General features: G+C 33.3%; 2 protein-coding genes across 3 annotated transcripts; both read right to left on the bottom strand.

Annotated features, from left to right (window-relative positions):
- Positions 1-680: 680 nt before the first annotated feature.
- LOC129909879 (peroxisome biogenesis factor 10) lies at positions 681-1831 on the bottom strand. Its single transcript, XM_055987007.1, has 2 exons — positions 1459-1831; positions 681-1399 (listed from the first exon to the last, which is right to left on the bottom strand). The coding sequence occupies exons 1-2, from the start codon at positions 1729-1731 to the stop codon at positions 782-784; spliced, it is 891 nt and encodes a 296-aa protein (XP_055842982.1). The 5' UTR covers positions 1732-1831; the 3' UTR covers positions 681-781.
- Positions 1832-4050: 2219 nt separating this feature from the next.
- LOC129908679 (uncharacterized) lies at positions 4051-22491 on the bottom strand. 2 transcript variants are annotated; one of them, XM_055985351.1, is made up of 5 exons: positions 22206-22491; positions 22027-22124; positions 7959-14070; positions 7732-7890; positions 4051-5461 (listed from the first exon to the last, which is right to left on the bottom strand). In XM_055985351.1, the coding sequence occupies exons 2-5, from the start codon at positions 22101-22103 to the stop codon at positions 5150-5152; spliced, it is 6660 nt and encodes a 2219-aa protein (XP_055841326.1). In that variant the 5' UTR covers positions 22104-22124; positions 22206-22491; the 3' UTR covers positions 4051-5149. The 2 variants fall into 2 exon arrangements, with proteins under 2 accessions (XP_055841326.1, XP_055841325.1); XM_055985350.1 differs by lacking the exon at positions 22206-22491 and having other exon boundaries at positions 22027-22196.
- Between the last annotated feature and the right edge of the window lie 1263 nt (positions 22492-23754).

Here is a 23754-nt window from a genome sequence, read left to right as displayed (position 1 = left end):
CACGTGAAATTGAAAAGTGATTTGAATTCACTTTCGTTCGAATTGCGGAACATGGCCGCATATAACGAAAATATTGGTTAGTTTAGCCCAAAAACTCTTGACGTGATAGGAATTAATCTGTAAACAGTTTTGGATTCAGCACATGACAAAGTTCGAACGAAATAAAGAGTTTTTTGTTAAGGATGACTCAACTCCTTGCTGTTTAAACTGTTTGGGACACAAGAACTTTGAAAAAAAACTAGGTACCTACTCTGAATGTGAAAGGAGGAGACAGTAGTACGAATCTGTCTAGAGCAGTATAATGCTACTTTACCACTTTCAGTACCGCAGCACAGCGTTTAACTCTCGATGAAAGATTAATAAAAAGAAATGAAATTTTTTTCCCACATTTACCCTCTAAAAAATGTTTGAAAAATTTTCCAGCCCCCTCCAACATTTTTTCTGGATACGCCACTGGAAGGTGGCCACATGATTATGAACGATGAAAATTTTCAAAAATTTGTCACTAATTCTTTAACTAGAACGCTAAAAAAAAGTTTCTTAAATATTAAAGTAACTTTTACCATAAGAGCAAGTACGTGCGACCCCAGTCGTGTATTTTATTTTGTATGCTCCTGTGACTAGTTCTTTCTGGGAGTGCAGAGTAGGTAGGTCATTTGTTCAAGATTTTTTTTTCAAAATTTGTGTCTCCCAAACAAAATATATTTTATTACAAAAAAAGTGAATAGTAGATACCCCATCACACTAAAATTAAACATATTCAAAGGAATGTAACAGATTTTCATACAAAATTTCGAAGTTGTATAACATTAGATTTGTTTATATTCTCCCTGCACAACGGGCACTCATCTCGCTCGTCAAGCCATTCTAGTATACAATGCCAACAGAAGATATGTCCACATGGAGTTAAACTTGTATTGATTCTCGGTTCCAGGCACAAAATACACTGAGGTGCGTCTCTTGATTTTTGTGTGCCTAAAAGGCGTTCCAGTTTTTGGCTACTACTATTGCGTCCAGTTGATTTTCTTTGTGACTCCTTCCACGCTTCAAACGAACCTACAACAAAAGTTATAACCAATTGAAGAAGTGTTATCCATCCAAGGATTCTGTAGCCATACAACGAGTGATCGGGTTGCATCCAATGTCTTATCAGAACATAATTTATTCCAGTTATTCTCTTGGATATTTGATACTTATTGGAATTCAAATAAAACAATGTTTTATGCAAGGCTTTAACGTAGGAAACTGAATTTCGCATGTAATGTATTAAAATTTTTAATTTTTCTTTAGCTTCAGGTAAAATATCTTCGTTACTATCAATATTTCTTTCTAGATTGTTTAGGACTTTTGTGTATAATGTTTCACCACCAAATTCTAAGATAATTGCTGATAGTCTAAGCTGCAAAATGGTCTAATTTTGTCAAAGTTCCTAAATGCAAATTCAAAGCAACAACTTACTATCTTTGATGGTGCATTTATATAGTTACAGTCAATTTGTAAAATACCAGTATATTCTTCACCAAGAGTTTGTAAATTATTGCAGGTAGCAAATCCATGGTAGACAATTTCGGCAATTAATTTACAAACATTATTATATTTTATCCAATTACGAGGACCGGACATTCGCAGTATATCGGATAGATCTTCGGTTAGCTCATTTGTGTATGTTAGATCTTTTTGAACAGTTCGGATTGTTTCCGGTTGTCTAGATTTTGCTTTGCGGAGGGACATTTTTCTATTTGACCATAGATATTAGTGGAAAATTAAAATTTATTTTTTTCTTATCTTTTTAACTTTTTTCAAAACAAAAACAAATAATACGAATTGTCAAATGAAATGACAGCTATAGTGGGAACGAAATGGAACTAAAACAAGTCGGTAATATAGTGTGTCGATGTGGTCAATATACTATACTACCGACTTATTAAGTCTGATAGCACACTTTCAAGATCATGATAATTTTTAGGAGTGTTAAAGCCTGGTACGCTGCTCGCGCTAAACTTTAGCTGAGATAAAATTTTCATACAAGTTATCGATAACTTGTATGGGATCCATTTTATCTCGGCTAAAAATTTTCGATAATTTGTATGGGAGCTAAAATTTAGCGCGAGCAGCGTACCAGGCTTAACTACAATGACCTAAAAAGTGAAAAGTGGGAATTTTACAAAAGTAAAAATTTTTTCTTTCTTGCGGTAAATGTTTTTGAAAAAAAACTACAAAAATTGTTTTTTTAAACCAAAAAATAAGCATTCAACCTCATTAACTTTAATTTTGTGGTAGTAAAAAATGTCACAAGATGAGTTTGAAAATTTTCAATTTTTGACTTTTTGCAATAACTGACCGTTGTAGTTATGCCTTAAAGCCTGGTACGCTGCTCGCGCTAAATTTTATCTCCCATACAAATTATCGAAAAATTTTAGCCGAGCTAAAATGAGTCCCATACAAATTATCGATAACTTGTATGGCGACTTTCGACTTTTTAGCAAATTTCTTAACATACATATTCTTGTTTAAAAGATATTTTTGAGGTGCAAACTATGAGAAAATCATCAAAAATTTGTTGTTTGAAACAAACTGAAAAAATTTATTAATCACACGGGTAAGACAGGACATTATTCTTGTAGGAAACAGATTGCTCTGCAAAAAAGGTCTTGTGTACTTTTTTTATTAATCTAACTATTTGAAAGATATCTGAGGTCAAAATTAAAAAAACAAACACATTTTTACTTTTTCAAAACTTTCTAGTTCACTGAGGGCCAGTTGTACAAATATTTAATCCGTGGATCAGCAACTTGTATCTTTTAAAATCGGTAGCAAGGCTGGAGTTTAGCACTGGTTCAAGGTTCATATATGTAGAAATAGCCACATTCATGCTTGAACCGAAGTTGTACAAATGTGGATCAGCCTTGGTTCAGGAATTAAACCCGCCGATTTCGGCGGATTAGCAGCGGGTCAAATTCGGTTCAAGTATGAATGTGTCTATTTGTACATAATATATGGACTTTGAACTAAGTGCTAAAGCTTAGCCTTATTACCGGTTTCAGAAGATAAAAGTTGCTGATCCATGGATTAAATATTTGTACAACTGGCCCTGAGAATTTATTATTTTCAAATGAGGAAGATGAATTCTTGTAGGGGCTCAAACGTTCTACAAAAAAGGTCCTTGGTAGAAGTCGATTGCTTTAACCGTTTAGAAGATATTCGTATCCAAATGAATACTGGTCATAAGAAAACTATTGAAATCAGTGGGCATTAGGGTTTGAATATCTTCTAAGGGCCAGTTGTACAAATATTTAATCCGTGGTTCAGCTCCGTGGTTCAGCAACTTTTATCTTCTGAAATTTTGTTTGTTTGTTGAGTTTTACAAAATCGGTGTAAAAGGTGCAGTTTAGCACCGGTTCAAGATCCATTTATGTCATGCTTGAACCAAACTTGATCCACAGCTAGGCCGCCGAAATCGGAGAGTTTAATTCGTGAGCCGAGGCTGACCCACATTTGCACAACTGGCCCTAAACGGTTAAAGCAATCGCTTTCTATCAAGGACCTTTTTTGTAGAACATTTGAGACCCTTCAAGAATACATCAATTCAATTCTACAAGAATAATATGTAAAGAGATTTGCTAAAAACAAATGATTTTTAAAAATATAAAATTGATGTAGAAATAGAAAACTGCGATGGGGAGGATCTTCTTATCAATATAAAGAACTTATATTTGGTGAGTATATTCTAGAGGTATCTAGCAACCGATTTTTCGAAGTATAAAATAATAAAGAAATTCGATTTTTTTTTTACCCACCCATCCCGTGTGCATGTACATGTACAATGTACATATATGTTTCCACATTTCTACATTTGGCATGATATGGACGGCACAAATCTGCATTTTTAGACATTTTCACTAAACTACAATTTTGCAGATTCGAGGTTTTGGCTTGGTGCCCATTGAAGCACATTCAAAAATTCATATCAATGATAAACCTAAAAAAAACTTGTGTCTTCAATAATACACCTGAAAAAAAAAATTAATAAATTATTATAAACGCAACAGATTACATTAAAGTGTATATAATGTACATATAGCCATACATACATCAAATATTTATTTCAATATTCAAGTTAATACACAGAACTTTGTTGAATAATTCCTACATTTCTATGAAAAAAAAAATATATTCATGAATAAAAATAGAATAACAGAAAAAATAAAAGAAATACAAATAAACACGACTTTTCATCTTAATAAGGAAAATTACACAAATCACAAAAAAGTATTATATAAAATAAAATTATGTAAACATAAAACAATAATATATAGTATACATTACGATCTACAAGCGGTGCGCCATCGCCATATGAGCAAATATAATTACTCAAATTTCATATTGAGAGCATCCACATTTTTTTTTTAGTATTGCTATGTATAACTCAATTTATACTTAACACACAATTATATTGAATATATGTATACGTTATTATATATATTATATAATTAATCAATAGTTATTAATATCCATACTTATCTCATAATTTTAATAAAAAAATTGTTTTTCTTGTTTTTAATTTTGAAATTAAAATATTTTCTTGTTATTTTTTGTTTTGTTTGTTATCTTAAAAACTATTATACACGAATCAAGTGTATTTATATATGTATATTTTTAAATGTTTTTACTGAAAGTGCTACTTTAACAATCTTACTGGTATTTTATACTCTTCTTTTGTTTTTTTTTTCTATTGTTTTTATAGGTTTTATTATTAGATTTGAATGTAAAGTTACGTTTTTTTTGCGCACCTAGTTTATAATTTACAGACAAACATGACTAAGCATCTTGACAATATGTAATTTCAATTTTAAACAAATGCTTTTTTGTTTTCTTTTTTTTTTACTAGGATTTTATAAATTAAAATTATTATATACAAACAACAACAATAACTTAATACTAAGAGACATCTACAAGTCAAATAGAAAAATAAACGGTATTCTTACTTCTTTTGTTATGTGATCCAACAGATTTAGTAATTATTACCAACTAGTACATCATTATGTTTTTTTTTTTTGTTTGTTATATTTACATTGCACGAGGTCATATATTGCCGTGTGCTGCGATCTCAATAGAGTTTTTTTCTGACTCGCCTTCGAGTCCCTAAATACTACTTGGATTTCTTATTAGCAGCGGTTCGCTTTTGTACAAGTCGATCCTTTAGAGTTTTGATAAGATTCTCAATGTCTTCAATATTGTAGCTGAATATGAGTTTACATTGTTTGGCTTGAATGTTTCCTTTGTTAAGATTTTTGAGGGCATGTTGTAGACAATAGATGTTTCCTTCGTCTGTTTTCACCATGGATATATACAAATTTGCTCGACATAAGTCGCATTCATGTTGAATGGATGCGATGGGCTGCTTTCTGGATTTCGTAGTTTTTTCTGCTGGGATCTTTTCTGTTGATGTAACACCAGCAGCCTGAAATTGGTGTGGTTTTAGTGAAATTATAGTTTATTAGAACCTTTTTCAAATTCATGTTATTAATAAATGGAAAATTATAAAGACTTTAAATAAGACACACAAAGTTGGCAAAGATAGTTACAGTTCTCATAAGAATTCAAAATTTATAAAAGGCTGTATATTCAATGAAGTTATGAGAAATTATTGAAATGATGGTCGAATAACCATGTTGTCAATAGATTTCGAGGGGATGAGCTTTCCAATATAATTTGCGTTGCCAAATTTAAAGTAGGGGAGAGGTGCGGACAGTGAGACACCCTTTTTTTAAATTGGTATATCTTAGAATGTTTTCAAGATAGCTTAACGAAACTTTGAAGTGAGTTTAAGACATATTTTATCTTAATGTTGCAAAAAAACTTATAGTTAAAGAATGAATGAGGGCATCACATTGGACTAAAATGTAGAAAAAGTCAAAACGTCTCACTGTTTGAAAGGGGTGCGATCAGTGAGACATTCTTAGGTGAAAAAATAAATTAACGAAAACGTCAAATAATTAGGTAATTGACAAGTATATACTTAATTAATTTATGTTACTTTAACCCATTTATTCAAAAAAAAAAAAAATAACAAAAAGCCAAAAAAAACGAAAGAAAAATCAATACGAAATCATTTTGAAGTCATGCTAAAATAATAGATTTTTTAAAAATCTATATGTCTCACTGTTTGCTTTTTAAAAAACCTATGTCTCACTGTTTGCTTTTTAATAATAGCTGCGTTCCTTTGGAAATATTTATCTACTTTTTAGTACTTAAAACTACTTTGATCTACTTTGCTATACTGAAAAAGTAGTTCAAAGCAGCTTTAAGTACTAAAAAGTAGATAAATATTTCCAAAGGAACGCAGCTAATGTCTCACTGTTTACTTTTCGTCATTTTTCGGAAAAATATAAAATTACAAAAAACGAGAAGGAATTCTAATTCAATGATATTTTTTTATGAAAGAACATATAAATATAATACATATGTAAAAAAAAGTTCTGTCCACTAACCAGATTTTTTTGTGTTATACACTCTTTTTATAACACTCCAAAATCTACTTTCACCTGATTTTGTGTGATATTTTACGGCGTGGGAAAATGGACAGCTTTAATTTAGTCGGGACAAAATTAAAAGACGCAGACGGGGAAATAAACGTTTTGACCCAAACTAGCGTTACTGTGCTTATTTTCAGAAAAGAGAAAAATGGATTGTCTCACTGCTTGCACCGTCTCACTGTTCGCACCCTTCCCCTACATATTAAATTTTCACCTCATTCATTTTTCATTAATTCTTAAAGAACAGGAAACATGAAATTAAAATCTACTTCTAATAACCCTGTTCCTTTGGGAGAGGGCAAAGTATTCTATTAGTTTACTAGCGATTTTCAATGGAACGCACTTTCAACGAATTCAATACAAATCGTATCTACTCGGGAAGCATGAGCATGAGTGGTTCTATTAGTAAATGTACTAGATCATCTACTCATGAGTAAACTACCGCCTCCAATGGAGGGATATCTTATATCCCTCAAAAACTTGTACCTTTTATGTATATTAACACCTTGCTTTTCACTGATGACAAATTCATAACCAAATTGATCCAGTTGAAAACAATTTTATGTCGTTTTCGATTGGCCGTCCGGAAGCGTCCGGAAGCATTCAGAAGCCTTCTGAAAGCGTTTTATTCACAAAAACATGACAGCTTAAACGCTTCTCAGAAGTAAAATTCTCTTCTTGATTTCAAATCAGAATCGACTCAAAATTACTTATACATAGAAAATAAATGTACAAAATTAAATTTTTTTAATTGATTATTCACTAACACCGATACAAACTTTCAGAATTGAGTGGAAACGATTCAAACTGTTTTATTGGATTTCAGAATGAGTGAATCCTTGAGTGAAACCAATCGAAAACGACATTAATATTCCTTTAAAAAAAAAAAAAAAAGAAATTTGGGGTATTGGTTTTGGGAGAAAAAAAATTTCTTCCTGGAAAATTATAAGAATGGCAATTGATTGGCAATTTTAAACAAAAGTTGAAAAATACTTGAATAACCTATGAATAGGAGATAATGCATTTTAAATAATTCTCAAAAGAAAAATATTGTTTTCAGGTTTTTAAAACAAATTAAAAGTGAATTGTTTTTCTTAAGAAGAATAAATTTTTAAACAAAAGACGTTTCAAAACGCTTTGATGGCGTTTTTTGTCGACTTCTGTATCATTATTCAAGACTTGTAATTGCTCTTACCTTTAGCTGCTCCCTAGCGGCAACTTCTTTTTCAAACACCTCGTTTATCATAGGCAACATTTGCGAAAGTACATCAGCCGTAACACGTTGGTCAGATGCCAATGCAAACAACAGCTGTTCCAATGAAAACATTGCCGGCTCACAGCTATCGTGGATATCCTTGAAAAAAAAAAAAAATCAATACAATTTTGTATATATTCCAATTGGTAAATTTCAAATTAACTTACTCGAAAATCATCTTTTCCTAATTCTAGCCAAGAACTAGTAGCAAAGTAGACACTTTCCGATACAACATATCCAGTTGATACACTTGAAGTGTAGGCCCTTGGGAATATGACAACGTACTCTCCTGGTTTTTGTTCTATACGGCACAAGGACACCCCGCGATCAGTTAACATATGTGGCGGCACCATCACTGTGTCGCAGGGCAGCCAGATTGTTTTGTTTTGAATGTGAGTTGGGATGAGTGAAGTTAGGGCCGATCGGAAGTTTGCACTTTGATCATCGGGAATCCCGTACCACAGTTTACTCGCACCAGTGTGCAAATACTCAATCCATGATAATCCGTGTGGATCACGATACCAACAGCACGCACTAAACAGCATGCCAACGTGAAGTGTTGGAACAGTAACTCCCATCACCGGACCCAACGAACGTAGTACTGATCCAGCATTATTGGTTAACACTTTAAGATTCCATGGATGACGAGCACACACAGATCCTTTGCCTTTTGGTCCAGGAGAAGGAAAACCATACCCCCAGCCACTGGAATCAATCGATCCCGAATGGACACACACGTGGCTATCTCGAACAGCAACATGGCGCCAGAATTCTGCTTCCACTTCGGTCACAGAAGGCTCTGAATTTTTAAACCACAAAGACATGGTATTTCGAGCTATTCGGAAGAATTGACTCAAAGGCATACTTCGGCCTTTGACTATGCACTCCATGGATACGCCGTCAACTTCTTCTTCCGACTCTTCATCGTCTTCGCTCGAAACTTCGTCATCTTCATTACTCACACTCTCAGTGTTAACAAACCGGTCGGCATTTCGTCTAGCTCTTGCTTCGCGCTTCGCCCAATCAGCTTCCACCTCATCGAAAAGCTTTTGACGTTCACTTGGTGACAATGTATCATACGGTAAGAGATACCTGCAATATATGTCATCGAGCTTTGTTACGCGATCCTGCGCTAACTTAGGAATGCACATTTCTTCAGCCACTCGAGTCCATTTTTTCTTCTCAATAACCTCTTTAAGGCCTCCCAACTCTTGAACGGTATGATAAAGTCTTGGTAGATCAACTTCCATTCCTCCGATCCATGGCGGGTGATTCATAACAACACTTTGTGTTGCTAAATATTTCTTAATTGCACTCAGTTCCTTCGTACTTGGACCCCATCTGTGAAGCATCTTGTGGACGTACTGATTGTACGCCGTAAAACGCATGTCATCCGATACTCTACACTCTGGCTTGAAGCTAGCAGGTGGTATAATTTTGCAAATGCCAAATCGTGCTGCTATCGGCGTTATTCTATCGATGAATTCCATCGGATCTAAAAATTCTTTTTCCGTTGGCCGGAATATTGGGGCTTCAACCATTTGCGTTGGATCATCATGACGAGGAAAAGCTGTATTATTGCACATTTTTATTGGGGGTTCGTCTTTGACCTTTTTGCTTGATTGGCCACGTGATTTATTAGAACCGGAGAAAAGTGATGAATTTGAATTGACGCGGGTTAAAGCACCCGAGCCGGATGCATGATTCGGCTGTGCTGCACCCGATTCATTTGACTTAAATCTGGGCTGAACAGTTCCGACAGGCACACTCTTTGAGCTTCCAACTGATGTTCCAGCCGTTGCATTTGCTGCCGCAGTTTGTTGCGGCGCAGCAGCAACAGAAGCGGAACTAATCGCCGCTGGGGCGAATGGAGTAGGTGGCGTAATTGGCGCTACTATACTTGAATCTTTGTTATTTGCTTGCAAAGTGTTTGAGCTTAAAAGGTTTTTCACAATTTCTGAGACATTCATTGAATCAGGAAGTGGTTTTGAATTCGATCCCATTTGTGATTTCGTGACTAGAGTCGCATGCATCACAACCTTCTGATTGGGTCCTTCGGGACCTTCTCGTCCTAGTTTAACTGCTACTCCTTGGATCATGTCTGGTTTGCCTTCACCACTTGCTCCAGCTCCTTGAAGGGGTATGTAGAACGTATGAACGTCTGAATCAGAATCACCCACATTAGCATCGCCACTTTTATCGGCAGCTTCTGCGTTTTGTTTGCTTTTTTCTGGGCTACCTTTTGTGGATTTTGTTTTTTCTGCAGCCTGTGCTGCAGGAACATTGACTTGTGATTTATTTTCATTCTTTTTCTCAACGGCGACGGTGGTATTTTTTTGCAATACGACTTGATCAGGTTGATTGGAATCTTCAGTATGAGATTCGCGACGACTTTGCCGTCGGAATGGTTTGGACAAAGGAAGCTTCGCATCGTTGTCGTCCTCTTTGTCAAATGAATAAATACTTTTTTCGTTATCTGCCGAAAATGCACCGAATGTATAGGAAAATGGGGTTTTCTTCTTATGACTTGTTGTTGTGGTCTCCTTTAGTTTTGAGTTATAAACTGTTGTGCGTTTTGGAGTTTTCGCTGCATTTGATGTGGCTGGCGTGCTGCCTTTGGTTGAAGGCGAGTTAACTGCTGGTGTTTTCTTATTATCTTCTGTTTTTTTCTGCTGTCGCGGAGAAGAAGTAGCTGTAGCTGGTTGATTTGCAGAGTTCGGCTGTTTGACACCCTTCTGGGGACCAGGACCTTCTTTGGAGACTTTATCCTGAACCTTCTTGGTTTCTTTTTCTTGCTTAGCTTTGTCCATTTTCATTTTCTCTTTAGATTTTGTGATCGTATCGTTTTTCTTACTCATAACTGTGTTCTTTTGCACCTGGTAGTCTTTGGGACTTTCTTTCAAGTCTTTGTTTCCTGCATCTGAGGAGAAAGAACATTCTTCGGGTCTTTGGTCATCTTTGGGTACTACAACAGGTGTAGCTTTTAAAGAAGGACCTTTGCCTGACCAGGCACTTTCACTTTTACCCAAATCTCTTGTGGTTTTCGAAGAGGAACTAAATGAAGTGCTCTCTTTGTCATCTCTTGTTGGCGGAGGTGTTGTTGCAAACATGTTTGGACGGAGATTATCATCAAAATCATCATCCAAGTCATCCTGAATCTCATCCGGATTTGAAGAACATTCTATCAACCACTTTTGAATTTGTTCGTGTGTCATGTTTACTTTGGCTTTTCGCCTTTCTTTGCTCGAAAGCTGTTCGCCTAGATATGATTCAGTTGGAACAACTGGACCAAGTACGGGCTTATGGATTGAACCACATTTACCTAAGGTACACTTTGTGTTGTCCGGCCCAGAACTTTGAGCCAAACTCACACTGGCGATTCCAAATATTTTACCTGATTCCTCTTTGCTTGGCATCAGATTTGCAGCAAGAATACTTCCAATTTCATCCTTAAGTGGATCAGATGACGGCTGAGCATTTGACGATGTTGTTGATGGCACCATAGGAAGCTTGGCATTCGAAGTGCTAGGCGTTTTCGGAGTCGACATATCGTACTTAACTGGAGACGGCGATGGAAAACTGGTACTTGGTCTTTGCATTGTTGACAGCGAAGAAGAACCGTCTAAACAAACTATACGCCTATCTATATTCCGATCGAACTTTGGGGTTAGAAAGTTAGGATTTATTTTTGGAGACGGATATGCTTCAATTGGGGGTGGATATGTTGTTGGAGGTGTTTGGTATTTAATGGTTGGTTGAATTGGGGGAATTGTAGTCTGAGCTGGAGGAGTTTTTAGTGTGGGTTGTCGTGGAATAAATGCTGGAACTGGAGTGGGTAGAGGAGTTGGCATTTTTGGTTTGTCATCTATTTTGAGTGGACTGGAATTAAGATGAGTCGATGAAGTTGGTACATTGCATTGTAACGTAGGTGCTGGGGCTGTTATTGGTAAAAGATTCAACATTTTTGGAGCCGGTCTTGGCTCTTTAGCTCGTTCTTCAATGGATGTCATGCTTGGCATCCTTACTATTGGAGGGTTATCGGATTTTTTTGAATAATCATCGGAACCCTTTGTTAATTTGATAGCCAGTGGTTCGTCATCTGAATCACTGAAGCTTTTTTCGAGTTTTCTCTTAGTCTCGTTGACCTCTTCATTAAGTAGGAAGTCTTCATCTTCATCGTCTTTGTCAGTATCTGGAGGTTGTGGTTTTGGTTCTTCCCTTTTACGAAGCATTCCCTCTATTTGAAGAGGTTTTGTAAGTTTTTGTTTCGCAGCAGCTACTGCTGCTGCTTTGGCAGCGGCGCCTTTTGGCGGGCGACCCCTTTTTGCCGCAGGCTTTTCAGTGTCCTTTTTTATTGGCGAAGTTGGTTTCTCTTCAGACTTGTCAACTACATAATTTGCCTGTTTTTGTAGGAGTTTATTCTGATCGACGTTCTTTTTTAATTCTGTTTCCATTTTTTCCATTTCTTTGACATTAGGCAGATCGGGAAAGCTGCTTAATGACAATTCGTCGTCATCGAACTCATCTAGTTGCAATTTTTGTCCAATAATCCCCATATAGATTGTTGCAGCTTCTTTAGTCTTCCTTGATGGTCGTGCGCTTCGAACTTCAGGTTCAGCGACTTCCGGAATTTCTGGTGTTGGCTTTTTCTTTTGCCTAGTGGCAGCTGCTGCTGTTGTCGGCTGCAATAACTTTAAATCATTTTCACTATCCTGTTTTTGCTGTTTATTTTGTTCGTTCGAGGCTTTCGAATCTTTTTCGGACACAATACTTGGTTCTTCAATTATCTTCTTTTTGGGCTTTCGACCAGGTGGCTTTTTTATCTTTTCGGGTAGAACTTTTGTGTCTTCTTCTGGCTCAGTTGTAATATTATTGGTTTCTTCTACTTTATCTGATTTTACAATTACTTTGTCTTTTGCATTTTCGACTGGTTTAGGCTTTTGAGAGTTTTCTTCTTTATTTTGAGAGACATCTTTAGCTTGGGCAGCTTGTTTCGGTTGTTTTTTTGGTGATGACTTTTTTCCATGGACCGCTTTTGCATTTTTAAGTTTGATAGCTTTTGCCAGTGGCTGTTCGTCTTCTGAAGAAAAATCAAAAACGTCCCTATTTGGGACAACGTCTTCTTCGTCGTGCTTATTAGACACTGGTTCTGGTTGCGGTGGCGGAGTAGGATCTTTGATTTTGGTTTTCTCTGGCTCCTTTTTCTTTTGCACTTCTTCCTTTTCTTCAGTTTTTTCCTTTTCCTCCTTCTTTTCCTTTTCTTCATTGTCTTCCTTTTCTTCATGACGTATAACTTTTACTGGCTCAAAAAATGCCCGTTGGCGTGTCATTCTCCCTCCCCCGGTTGGCTCTGGTGATGGGACAAATATGGGAGCTTCTTTTTGGCGCGGTCTCTTTATAACCGGTTTTTCTTTGGGTGTTGGTTTTGTTTGTGAGACCGGTTCTTCTGGACCTGGTTTTTCAATCGGTGGGCCTTGAGCTTCACGTGAAACAGACGTTGCACTTGTTTCCAGTTTCTTCTTAGCTGAGTTTGAGGGCTTTCCTCGTTTTCCCTTCTGTTGGGGTGTTTTGTCCGATTTAGTCACACTGCCTACAGAGCCTGTTTCTATATCATTTGTTTCAGATTCATTGTCTTCTAGCTCAGCAAAAGACTTGATGTTATCTCTATTTCTGACGGAACGTCGATTCCCGTCATTGGATTTATTGAGCTTATCCTTTGGTGGTCTCCCGCGACGATTACCATCGGGTAATTGTTCTGCCCTCTTTCTGACCGCAAAAGCCATAACCTTTTCATCTTTTGTTTCTTCATTTTTCTTTGTTGTAGATTTTTTGGTTTCAGTTTTCTTTACGCTTAAGGTCGATGTTGAACTTTCATCAACTGTTGCACATTTGTCCTTCTTTTTGGTAGACGATGATCTTGTAGATTTTTGAACGTTTGTTTTCGTCGTTGGTGACGATTCTGTATCTTCGTTAGATTTATCATTCGTATCTTGAGATTCATCTTTTGGAGCCTGCGATGTGTTTTGATTTAAAAAATCTAAATGTGCAGGCAAAGCCGATGTTCCACGAAAGCAAAGGAATGTTAAAAAGTCTTCAGTTTTTGGCCTTTTATTGGGCAAAATTTCTGTTGGTGGTTCACGATTTTCTTGAGTTGATGAATTGCCCAATGATGTACTGACACCAGCTGCGGCTGTTGAAGATGAAGCCAATCCAGCACTGTACGATGATGCTGGTGCACTTTGTCCTTGAGCAAATTTTCTTTGTGCTTGCACTTTTGTCCTGCAAAAGAAATTATAAAAAAATTGTTATATAAAATGATTGTATGATACTGCTAATACGAACTAAAAGAAAACTGGGAAGCCCTTAAAACTCAAATATGTAGTTAAAATATTTTTGAATAATATGTTATAGTGACCTTATTAATATACGCACTACGCACATCACTTATGTACATATTTGTATAATAAAAGCAGTAAATCTATTTTTATTTTAAGTCATCCTACTTTAACACAATATTTATGTATATAATTTCTTAAGGAAAATTGGATTTTGGGCTATCAAAGTTGTTTTCATACCATTAGAATTGAATACAATTAAATTAATGTTTTTTTTGTGAGTTGTGTTTTTAAGTATAATCTATAACTACTCAAAAAAATTAAGTAAGAAGACCTTGTTGTTTTTTAAAATAGTAAGATTTAAATTTCTGTTTTGGATGCTCATTGCTCAGGCTTAAAAAATAAGGGAATTTTTTATAAATAATTTCTTGGAAAAAAAGTTTTAAAATAAAATTGGTAGGTATGCCATTTTGTAGAAATCACTAATCAACATCTTGTAACAACTCTGGATGCCCAATTCCAGATCGTTTCAGGCCAAAGTCGCCAGCCGATGATTACGAATTGGAATAGGCACATGGAGAAGAGTTTGGTAGATAAGACGAGTCGTGCTCTGATGAGTCTGATATAAAATAAGCTATTTCTTTATTTGATTTAATTAACGTTTCTTTTTCTAATAAAATAGTAATAAAATATATTGTTATAAAAATATATCGTTTATAATCTTAAACCAAAATTTCAAAAAAATACAATGTTTTCGAAAATTTGATTTTTCAAAAAAAAAATTTTTCAAAATTTTTTTAAAAAGCCAAAAATTATTTTTTTCAAAATTTTATTTTTGGCTTATATTTGAATTATATAAGTGATTCTTCACAAAAAGTTTCGTTGTTGAAATTGAATAGGATGTTACGGAAAAAATCGGATTTAAAAATAAAACGGTTCTATGGCAGGTACCGTTAATAATGATTTTCAAAATTTTTTTTTTCAATTAAAGGTAGACCTTGTGTTAAAACTTACATTTGAATTTTTTAAACAAAATCGTTGGAGCCGTTTTTGAGCAACTTCAACTTCACTAAAATCGGTATATGACAAGTACCGTTATTTTTGGTCCAAAAAAATAATTCCAAAAACCCCTCCGGAGAGTCTCCAAAAAATGCTACATACCAAGTTTGAAGTCTAATCGGTCCATCCGTTTAGGCTGTAGCTCCTTATACAGACAGACGGACTTCCGGGACCCACTTTTTTGGCATTGTCTACCATCGTAATGTCATGGAAAAATGTTATCTCAACTTTTTTTTTTGTACGAATGCAAAACTTGATATACTTACTTACATATATCGCAAATAAAAAATTGTCTTATAGCTTACCGTTGTTCTCGCACGGGAGATAGAGCAAATTTATTTATTAAAACAAGCATATTTCTTGCTTCATATAAGTTTAAAAAAATGGTAAAAATAAAAATAATTGATTTTCTCGAAAAAGCTTCTTATGGTCTCGACTGAAATTGATGAATAAAATGCTCAAAGTGATTTTTTAATCACTTTTAAAAAAATCTGTTAACGAAAATACGGCGTTGCAGTTGTTAGGTATTCATAATTATTAACATTTGAGAAACCATGACAAGTATGAGATAAATAAAGCAAAAAGTAACTTTATCAAAAATAAAATAAACAGTTCATCTGATCAAAAATCAATGTGGAGAAATATAAAACAATTTGTTCTCAAAGAAAAACAATCGGTAATCACTGAAATAATGTTTAAAGGTGTAAATTATAATGACAATTTATTTATAGCCAACAGGTTCAATAAGTATTTTGTTGAAAGTATAACAGAAATCAGTGACTCTATCCCTAATGCTCCATTCGTAAATTATATTACAAGAAACCCTATAGCTTTCAATTTTTCTGGTATACAGTTGTCTGATTTAAAAAAAGTATTTGATAAAATTAAAAACAAACGAGATCCTAATTACATCAATATAAAAATTTTTAAAGACATGATCGATTGTATTGGTCCTCCTTTTGTGAAAATAATAAACCAGTCTTTTAGTGATGGTGAATTTCCGAAACTCTTGGAAAATGTCTCAAATAACCCCAATCCCGAAAGTGAAAAATTCAAAAAAGTGCAAAGACTTTAAACCAATTAATGCCCCCCCTATCTATGAGAAGGTTCTTGAAAAAGTTGCGTATATTCAACTGGAATCATTTTTCGAAAATAATAAGTTGATAATTGAAAACCAGTCCGGATTCAGAAAACAACATTCATGTGAAAGTGCACTTAATATGGTAATCGCAAATTGGAAACAACAACTCGATACGAAAACGAATATAATATGTGTTTTCCTCGATTTAAAACGAGCATTTGAGACAGTTGACAGAGCAATCTTATTCGAAAAGTTGGAGCAGTATGGACTTCGTGGAGAATCTTTAAACTGGATGGATTCGTATCTGTCAGATCGCATCGAAAATAAATAACGTACTATCAGAGGAAGTTTCAATCAATATTGGCGTTCCCCAAGGTTCTATTTTAGGAACATTTTTATTTAACATTTATATTAATGATATCACAAAAATACTTAGAAATAGTGAATGTGCATTATTTGCAGATGATGGTTTATTGTTTTTAAAATGTAACAACCTAGACGATGGTCTAATGAAAATTCAATTTGATTTAGATAACCTTAGTTTTTTGGCTCAAAGCAAATAGATTAAAACTTAATGTTGCAAAAACCAAAATTAATTAATTTAACAAGAGATTCTGTTGTGAATATAAAAGTTGATGGTCAAAATCTTGAAGTAATAACAAATATAAAATATCTTGGTGTTGTCATAGATAATAAGTTAACATTCAACGAACATATTGATTATATTAAAAAGAAAATTGTTAAAAAAATGAATCTACTTAAACGAATTCGTAAAAACATATCAACAATAAGTGCAATACAAATATTTAATGTAATTATAAAACCTCATTTTGAATATTGTTCATCTGTCATTTTCTTGTCATATCAAAGTATGTTAAATAGCCTCCAAATACTACAAAACAAAGCAATGAGAATCATATTAAAGTGCAATATTTATATCTTATATGTCATATGTTGGATGTGTTGATGTGGTTAAATGTTAGAGAAAGAATCCTTTTGAATGTTTTAGTATTTATTTTCAAAATAAAAAAACAATCTCATGCCGATTTATTTGTCACGTTTGTTAAACTATGTTGGTAATGTGCAACCCTTTAATTTAAGAAATAATCAAGATTTTAGACTACCTACCTATGGCAAGAATAACTGCAAGTCAGAATAGTCTTTTCTACAAAGGACTTCAAACCTTCAATGATCTACCAAACGAATTAAAGACTGAATTAAATTTAAACATTTTCAAACGAAAAATTATAGCTCATATAAAAAGTCGGCGCAATATAACTTAATAATAAATGCAAATTATAACACTAGATTCATATTAAGTTTACCCTATTATTTAAAAATTGTTAAATTATTTATTTTTAATTTATTTGCTGTAAAAGCTCTCTTAATACAGATAACATATAGTAAAAATTAATGTAAATATATATATATGATTTGTAAAAAATAGTTGAAAAGCTAAATAAATTTACATACAAACATACATAACATAACCAAAAGGCTCAACATTTTAAATGGTTTATTATGCACATTTTTAGATCGTTTATTTCTGAGTAGGTAATGTTTTTTATTTTGGCTTATTGAAGACAAGAAACATTAAAGCTCTTGTTTACGTGTATTTTAAATGTGAAATCTTCACACGCGGAGGGCGAGTACTTAATTTTAATACGAAGAGGTCATATTTTCAGGGAATTTTTTGGGTTATTGCAAAAATTGAGCCGAGAATGTAGCATTCCAACAACCATCAGAGTTTGATTTGATTTAATTCGATAACTCATATTTTTACCAAATTACAAATTCTTGAGACTTCTAAGGAATAGTTGTGTGGAACAAAATCATTTTACATTTTTAGTTGTATCACAAGAGTCGTGGATTTTAAGTACTTTTTTATTTTTATAAGTGAATAAAGCGATTGAAATTTTGGTTTCAATTCAAACTCAATTTTTGAAGTTTAAACAAAATTAAGATGCATACATATGTATGTATAACAATATGTGAAAAAAAGTAAATGTATACTATAAATTGTTCAAATGATTTAAGTTTATCCTTTCTTTTGCGACAGAGTGTGTTGGTGAGCAATTTTTGTTTACATCTAGCGATCAAAAACCCGTTCACGGAAAACACAACATTCTAGAGAATTCGCTTGAGCGATAAATCGCTTGAAATCGCTTACTCGCGCGAGACAAAATCAATTTCATCGAAACAGTAGTTTTATATCAAAACTAGTTTTGTTAATTTCAAAGTGGCACATTTTCCAAAAATAAGTTATCTTAAGGATAGTTCTTACATCTCAAACTTGAAACTTTAAATTTAATCTCGTAAATATTGTCCCAGAATTAGAATTATGTAGGTACATAATATCAAAACTAGTTTTTTTTTCTAATGTTTGAAACTACAATTTTTCGACAAATTGGTAATATCGAAGGTTATAACTTTTAGATGTCAAACATAATAAAACTGGTTACCAAGATTTTTTGCCTCAAGAACAAAAATATACTTTTCTAAAGGTTTTAGGGCTGCTGAACTTTGATCCAAATATTCTATTAGCCTCCGTTTTTGAAATACATATTACAATGACAAAATTTGATTTTTGGTAATTTATTTCAACATAATTTGTCTATAAGAACTGTTTTTCTTCTTTAAAAAACTGTTTAAATCTTTCTGATACATACAGGGTGTCCCAAAAGTAATGGATCAAACGAAATATGCTGATAGGCCAACTTTAGGGCTCTAAGAATTTGGTAACTTGTTCATCCCAAATCCTTACGGTTTTCGATTTAATGCAGTTTTTGTGAAATTTCGAAAAATCCCGACTTTGCAACAGTATTTTGCTTCCTCCGCTCATAATTGATTTTTGTTTTTTACAATTCTTTCACTAAAACATTGCCTAATAATACGAAATAATTAATTAATCAAAATATTTTTCATTTCATACTCCATTTTGCTGCAAATTAATTAACAGTTCCATGTTTTATAAAAACTCAATTTCTTTCTTTTATTTCATAGCAACACCCTGAAAAAAATTTGTATGGTGTGGCACTGGTTCATTATTTTGAAAACTTGCCGTGTTATTGCACTTTTCAAAAATGTATAAAAGTTTCCAAAGTTGTAGTTAGAACTGAAGATATTACAATTTAAATGCAACAAAACAGGGCTTTTCAGAGAAAAATAGCAAAGAAAAATAAACACATTTTCTCGACTGTTGTTTGTTTATTTCCTTTTGAACAAATGTCTCGATTTTTGTTTGTTATTTTGCTCTGAAAACGTCTGTTTTTTTGCATTCAAATTGTAATATCTTTTGTTCTAATTTCAACTTTGGAAATTATTATACATTTTTTAAAAGTGCAATAACACGACAAGTTTTCAAAATAATGAACCAGTGCCACATCATACAAATTTTTTTCAGGGTGTTGCTATGAAATAAAAGAAAGAAATTGAGTTTTTATAAAACATGGAACTGTTAATTAATTTGCAGCAAAATGGCGTATGAAATGAAAAATATTTTGATTAATTAATTATTTCGTATTATTAGGCAATGTTTTAGTGAAAGAATTGTAAAAAACAAAAATCAATTATGAGCGGAGGAAGCAAAATACTGTTGCAAAGTCGGGATTTTTCGAAATTTCACAAAAACTGCATTAAATCGAAAACCGTAAGGATTTGGGATGAACAAGTTACCAAATTCTTAGAGCCCTAAAGTTGGCCTATCAGCATATTTCGTTTGATCCATTACTTTTGGGACACCCTGTATATCATTTATTGACTGATATATATTAAGTTTAAGGTAATGGGCAATAAAAATGAGTTTAAATTCTTATCTCACTCTTCAGTACATTTTCTTGAGATATGTATATCATCTATCTCATTTCCTTGAGATAGATCCTAAGAAAATGAACTGAAAAGTGAGATAGAGCTTAAGCTCATTTTTTTGAATATGAGCCAAAAGATAAATACTAATTTTACTTAATCTAATGTTTAAGTGAATAAGCCAAATACTTACTTAATCTTTAAGATACCTCGCAAAAGAGAAGAAATATCGGAAACATTTAAACAGTTTCACAAATATTTTTCACCGACTTGTGCTTATTTACTTAAAATTGTCATTTTAAACTTTCTTGCATCATTTACCGTTTGGAAAAAAAAAACAAAATTTCAAACATCTCATGTTTTATTATTATTCATATTATGTATTGTCTTAGCTCTGGTTTTTCAATCGTCAGTTAGACTATCAGAAGAATAAACGTCAATATAAAAAAAACTTTTATTCCTAGGAATAAGCCTTAACTGGTGTTTATCTGGCTATTGAAAAATTGGATCTTAGTTGAAAATTTTAAAAGACAGTTTCAAGTTTATAAAATATATTTTTTGTCTAAAAGCAACTCTTTTTAAGATATAAGCTTTAATAAATTTTGACACCCTATAACGGGACTAGCGGACCGAAGATATTTCAGGAGTTTTCACAAATTCTTAACCACTCAAATACCACCCATGTTACAAATTTTTACCTTGAACCAATCTATTTTTATCTACTGGGATAATTGACTAGAATAAAAACTTGAAAATAGACTTGCATGTATGACGTTTGAGAGATGGATTGTTTATTCTTTTTTTGTTTTTAATAATGTGAATTTCTCTAACAAAGATTTTCAGTTTATATCAATAGTCCCTTCCGAGTTCCGAACTTTGATAATGTGAAAAATTTTAATTAAACCTAATTTTTCAATCGTCAGTTAGACTATCAGAAGAATTCTCTTCTGATCTTTGTACAGGCTTGAAATCACTACAAAATGAAAAGTTTGTTATTCTTATGCGTTGCGAAGGTTTGATTTTACTATTCAAAAATAGAAGGCGAATATTTTTAAGTCAATTAACCATGGCAAGTAGAGTACCTTCTAACTTTCTACTATCAATGAAATTATTAACTTTATTTAAATCACATTTATCTATTTTGAAAAAAATCTATTAAAAAAACAAATCGATAATCTCAATAACTAGGAATTGTTATTTTCCTAGGGCAAGAATATAACAAAAACGATCAGAATAGATTTGCAAGTGTTCCTTTGTTCATACAAAATTATTTAATAGGTATCCACCTACCAACCCTTATAAAGTTTATTTTCGAAGTAAGATAAATAAGACACAGCCAATATTATTAACGTATACATTTATTCATAACTCTGTGCAGTCGAGTGCAATGCTGCAACCCACAATTTCTATGAAAACAAAATGATATTCCAGAAAAGAATGCATGAGTAGGTACCTTAGAGAGATGATGATACAGTTCTGTCATTAAATTGCAGTAACAACTAATCGTTGAAGGCTTTACAAAATGCAAAGGAATTATGCTTCCTTTCTTCCATAAATTCATTAAACTTTAAACAAGGAAGAATGCACAAATGTCACCAATTAGTATTATTTTGTTCCCTATTAGACACACCCTCGTTATAAATATTTTAAATAAATTTTAATATTATGTTATAAAATAGGTAATGTGCTGTTTCTTCTTGTCAGCCCCTCGTCGTCCTCCCTGTCGCCTACTACACTACCACCCGCGATATATGGGGAATTCATATATAATTCGAATACAACAAAAAAATGCATACCGCACCACTCCGCGCGCCTTATATGACAAATACGAGACATTTCCATCAGCAGAAGCAGCAGCAAAGAAAAAGAGATTTCAAATTGGTTTGGGGGCGCTACACAAATCCAAATGTGTTCTTCTTTTTTGCAATTAGATTTTTTCTTTTTTTTTTGTCTTACCTTTTTGGCATTTCTGGTGACGATTCAATGAGCGGGGACTCCTTGCGCTTTCTTTTGGAGTCTTTGGAAACCACCATTTTGCTAGGAATTTATAATCTCTACAAAATATGACCAAAATAAAAATATTTTCACTCTGGAAAATAACAAAAAAAAAAAGACAATACAAAAAAAAAACACACACAGAACTCGGTCGGAACTTCACAATTTTCCTGCAAAATATTTTTTTTTCTCGTCTTCGTAAGTTTTCGTTTTTTTTTACGATTACATTTTTGACCAGAATTCACATAACAATGGAATTAAATTTATGTTAAATGGGTTGGGATCCATTTTGGGGAGAGTTTTATGTAGTTTTTTTGAAGATATTTTTTCTAATTGAAATGCAAATTTGAACATTTATTTTGGAAAAAAATTAACACGACGACATCACTTGGCGAGATTTTTTTTTTCTATTCTTCATCTTCGCCGCTATTGCTTTCTTTGCCACTTTTGTAGATCACAGTGGTGGTCAAACTGTAGAATTGGCAGTGTTTGGCTGTGTTCGTAGAGTAGGTGTTATGGCAAATGGATGTGATGGATTTTAAGGTGCCGTTTGGATGTGAATTCTTTTTTTTTTTTAAGTTGAAGTGAAATGAGAATTCTCATAGAGCCAGTTGTATACAAATGTGGTTCAGACTTGGTTCAGAAATTTTAATTGCCCATTTCAACATTGGTTCATGTATAGTTTTGGCTATTTTAACATAAACCCTATTCCTTTGGGAGGTGGCAAAGTACAATTAGTAGTTTACTAGCGATTTTCAATGGAACGCACGAATTCTATACAAATCGTATCTTCTCGGGAAGAAGAGCATAAGTTGATGATAGTACTAGATTAACCAATACATCTACTATTAGTAGACTACCATTTCCAATGGAACAGGGCTATAATATGGCACAGTACACATAATAAGGTAATATATTCCGAACGTTGTCAAAATTTGTTTGTCAAAAATGGGCACCAATCTGTCCAGGTCGGCCTTTAATTTTTATATTTCAATCGCAGTAAACAGGAAATTTGTTTTTGTTTTAATTTATAAAATGTCATTTAAAACTATTATAAATTGAAAAATAACAAATTTTCTTCGTGTTTCATCGCGGAAAATGATAAATAAAATTGTTTAAAAATTAGAGGTGTGCGTGGTTTATCGGTTTTTGTACGTTTTTCGTCGGTATTTTAAACAATTAAGAATTCGGTAGCTGACATTGGCCGCCAAAGTGTCATGTTTTGACAATCTGGCGACCAATGTCAGTTCGGAATATATTACCTTTTTATGTGTACTGTGATAATATGGAACTTGAACCATAGCCAAACCCGCGGATTAAATGTTTGTACACATTGACCTATTATATATGGACTGCTAGTTGATTCTCGTTTCCATACAAAATTTTTGAAAATGTGGTTCAATGATTACTAGCGCCTGTGGAAGAAAGTGGTAAATAGAACTCAGTTAGCGTAGCGACATCTTCCGTCAGATGGCTTGAACTACCATTTTTGTACATAGAAACTATGGCCATCTACATTTTGTTTGCTATACAAATCAGTAGCATCTATCTTTTTTGAAGTCTACTTTTTGACGTATTGGAAGAACGAAGAATTCTTTCAGTTTTCAGAAAAAAAAGTATGTATTTTAAAATGTTTGTGCCAAGAAAAATGTGCAATGAATCATGTTGGAAAAAGGTTTTTATTTAAAT

Source organism: Episyrphus balteatus, chromosome 2 (assembly GCF_945859705.1).
Source record: "Episyrphus balteatus chromosome 2, idEpiBalt1.1, whole genome shotgun sequence".
Lineage (NCBI taxonomy): Eukaryota > Metazoa > Arthropoda > Insecta > Diptera > Syrphidae > Episyrphus > Episyrphus balteatus.
This window is presented reverse-complemented; position numbering and strand designations above follow the sequence as displayed.

What these genes read in the sequence shown, in the direction of transcription:
- LOC129909879 (XM_055987007.1), bottom strand. Translation starts at nt 1,731, where the DNA reads ATGTCCCTCCGCAAAGCAAAATCTAGACAACCGGAAACAATCCGAACT. An exon ending in TAAATGCACCATCAAAGATA is followed by an intron (nt 1,400 to 1,458) that starts GTAAGTTGTTGC and finishes ACCATTTTGCAG; the next exon opens with CTTAGACTATCAGCAATTAT.
- LOC129908679 (XM_055985351.1), bottom strand. Translation starts at nt 22,103, where the DNA reads ATGGTGGTTTCCAAAGACTCCAAAAGAAAGCGCAAGGAGTCCCCGCTC. An exon ending in TAGGAAAAGATGATTTTCGA is followed by an intron (nt 7,891 to 7,958) that starts GTAAGTTAATTT and finishes TTTTTTTTCAAG; the next exon opens with GATATCCACGATAGCTGTGA. An exon ending in CCGCTAGGGAGCAGCTAAAG is followed by an intron (nt 5,462 to 7,731) that starts GTAAGAGCAATT and finishes CACCAATTTCAG; the next exon opens with GCTGCTGGTGTTACATCAAC.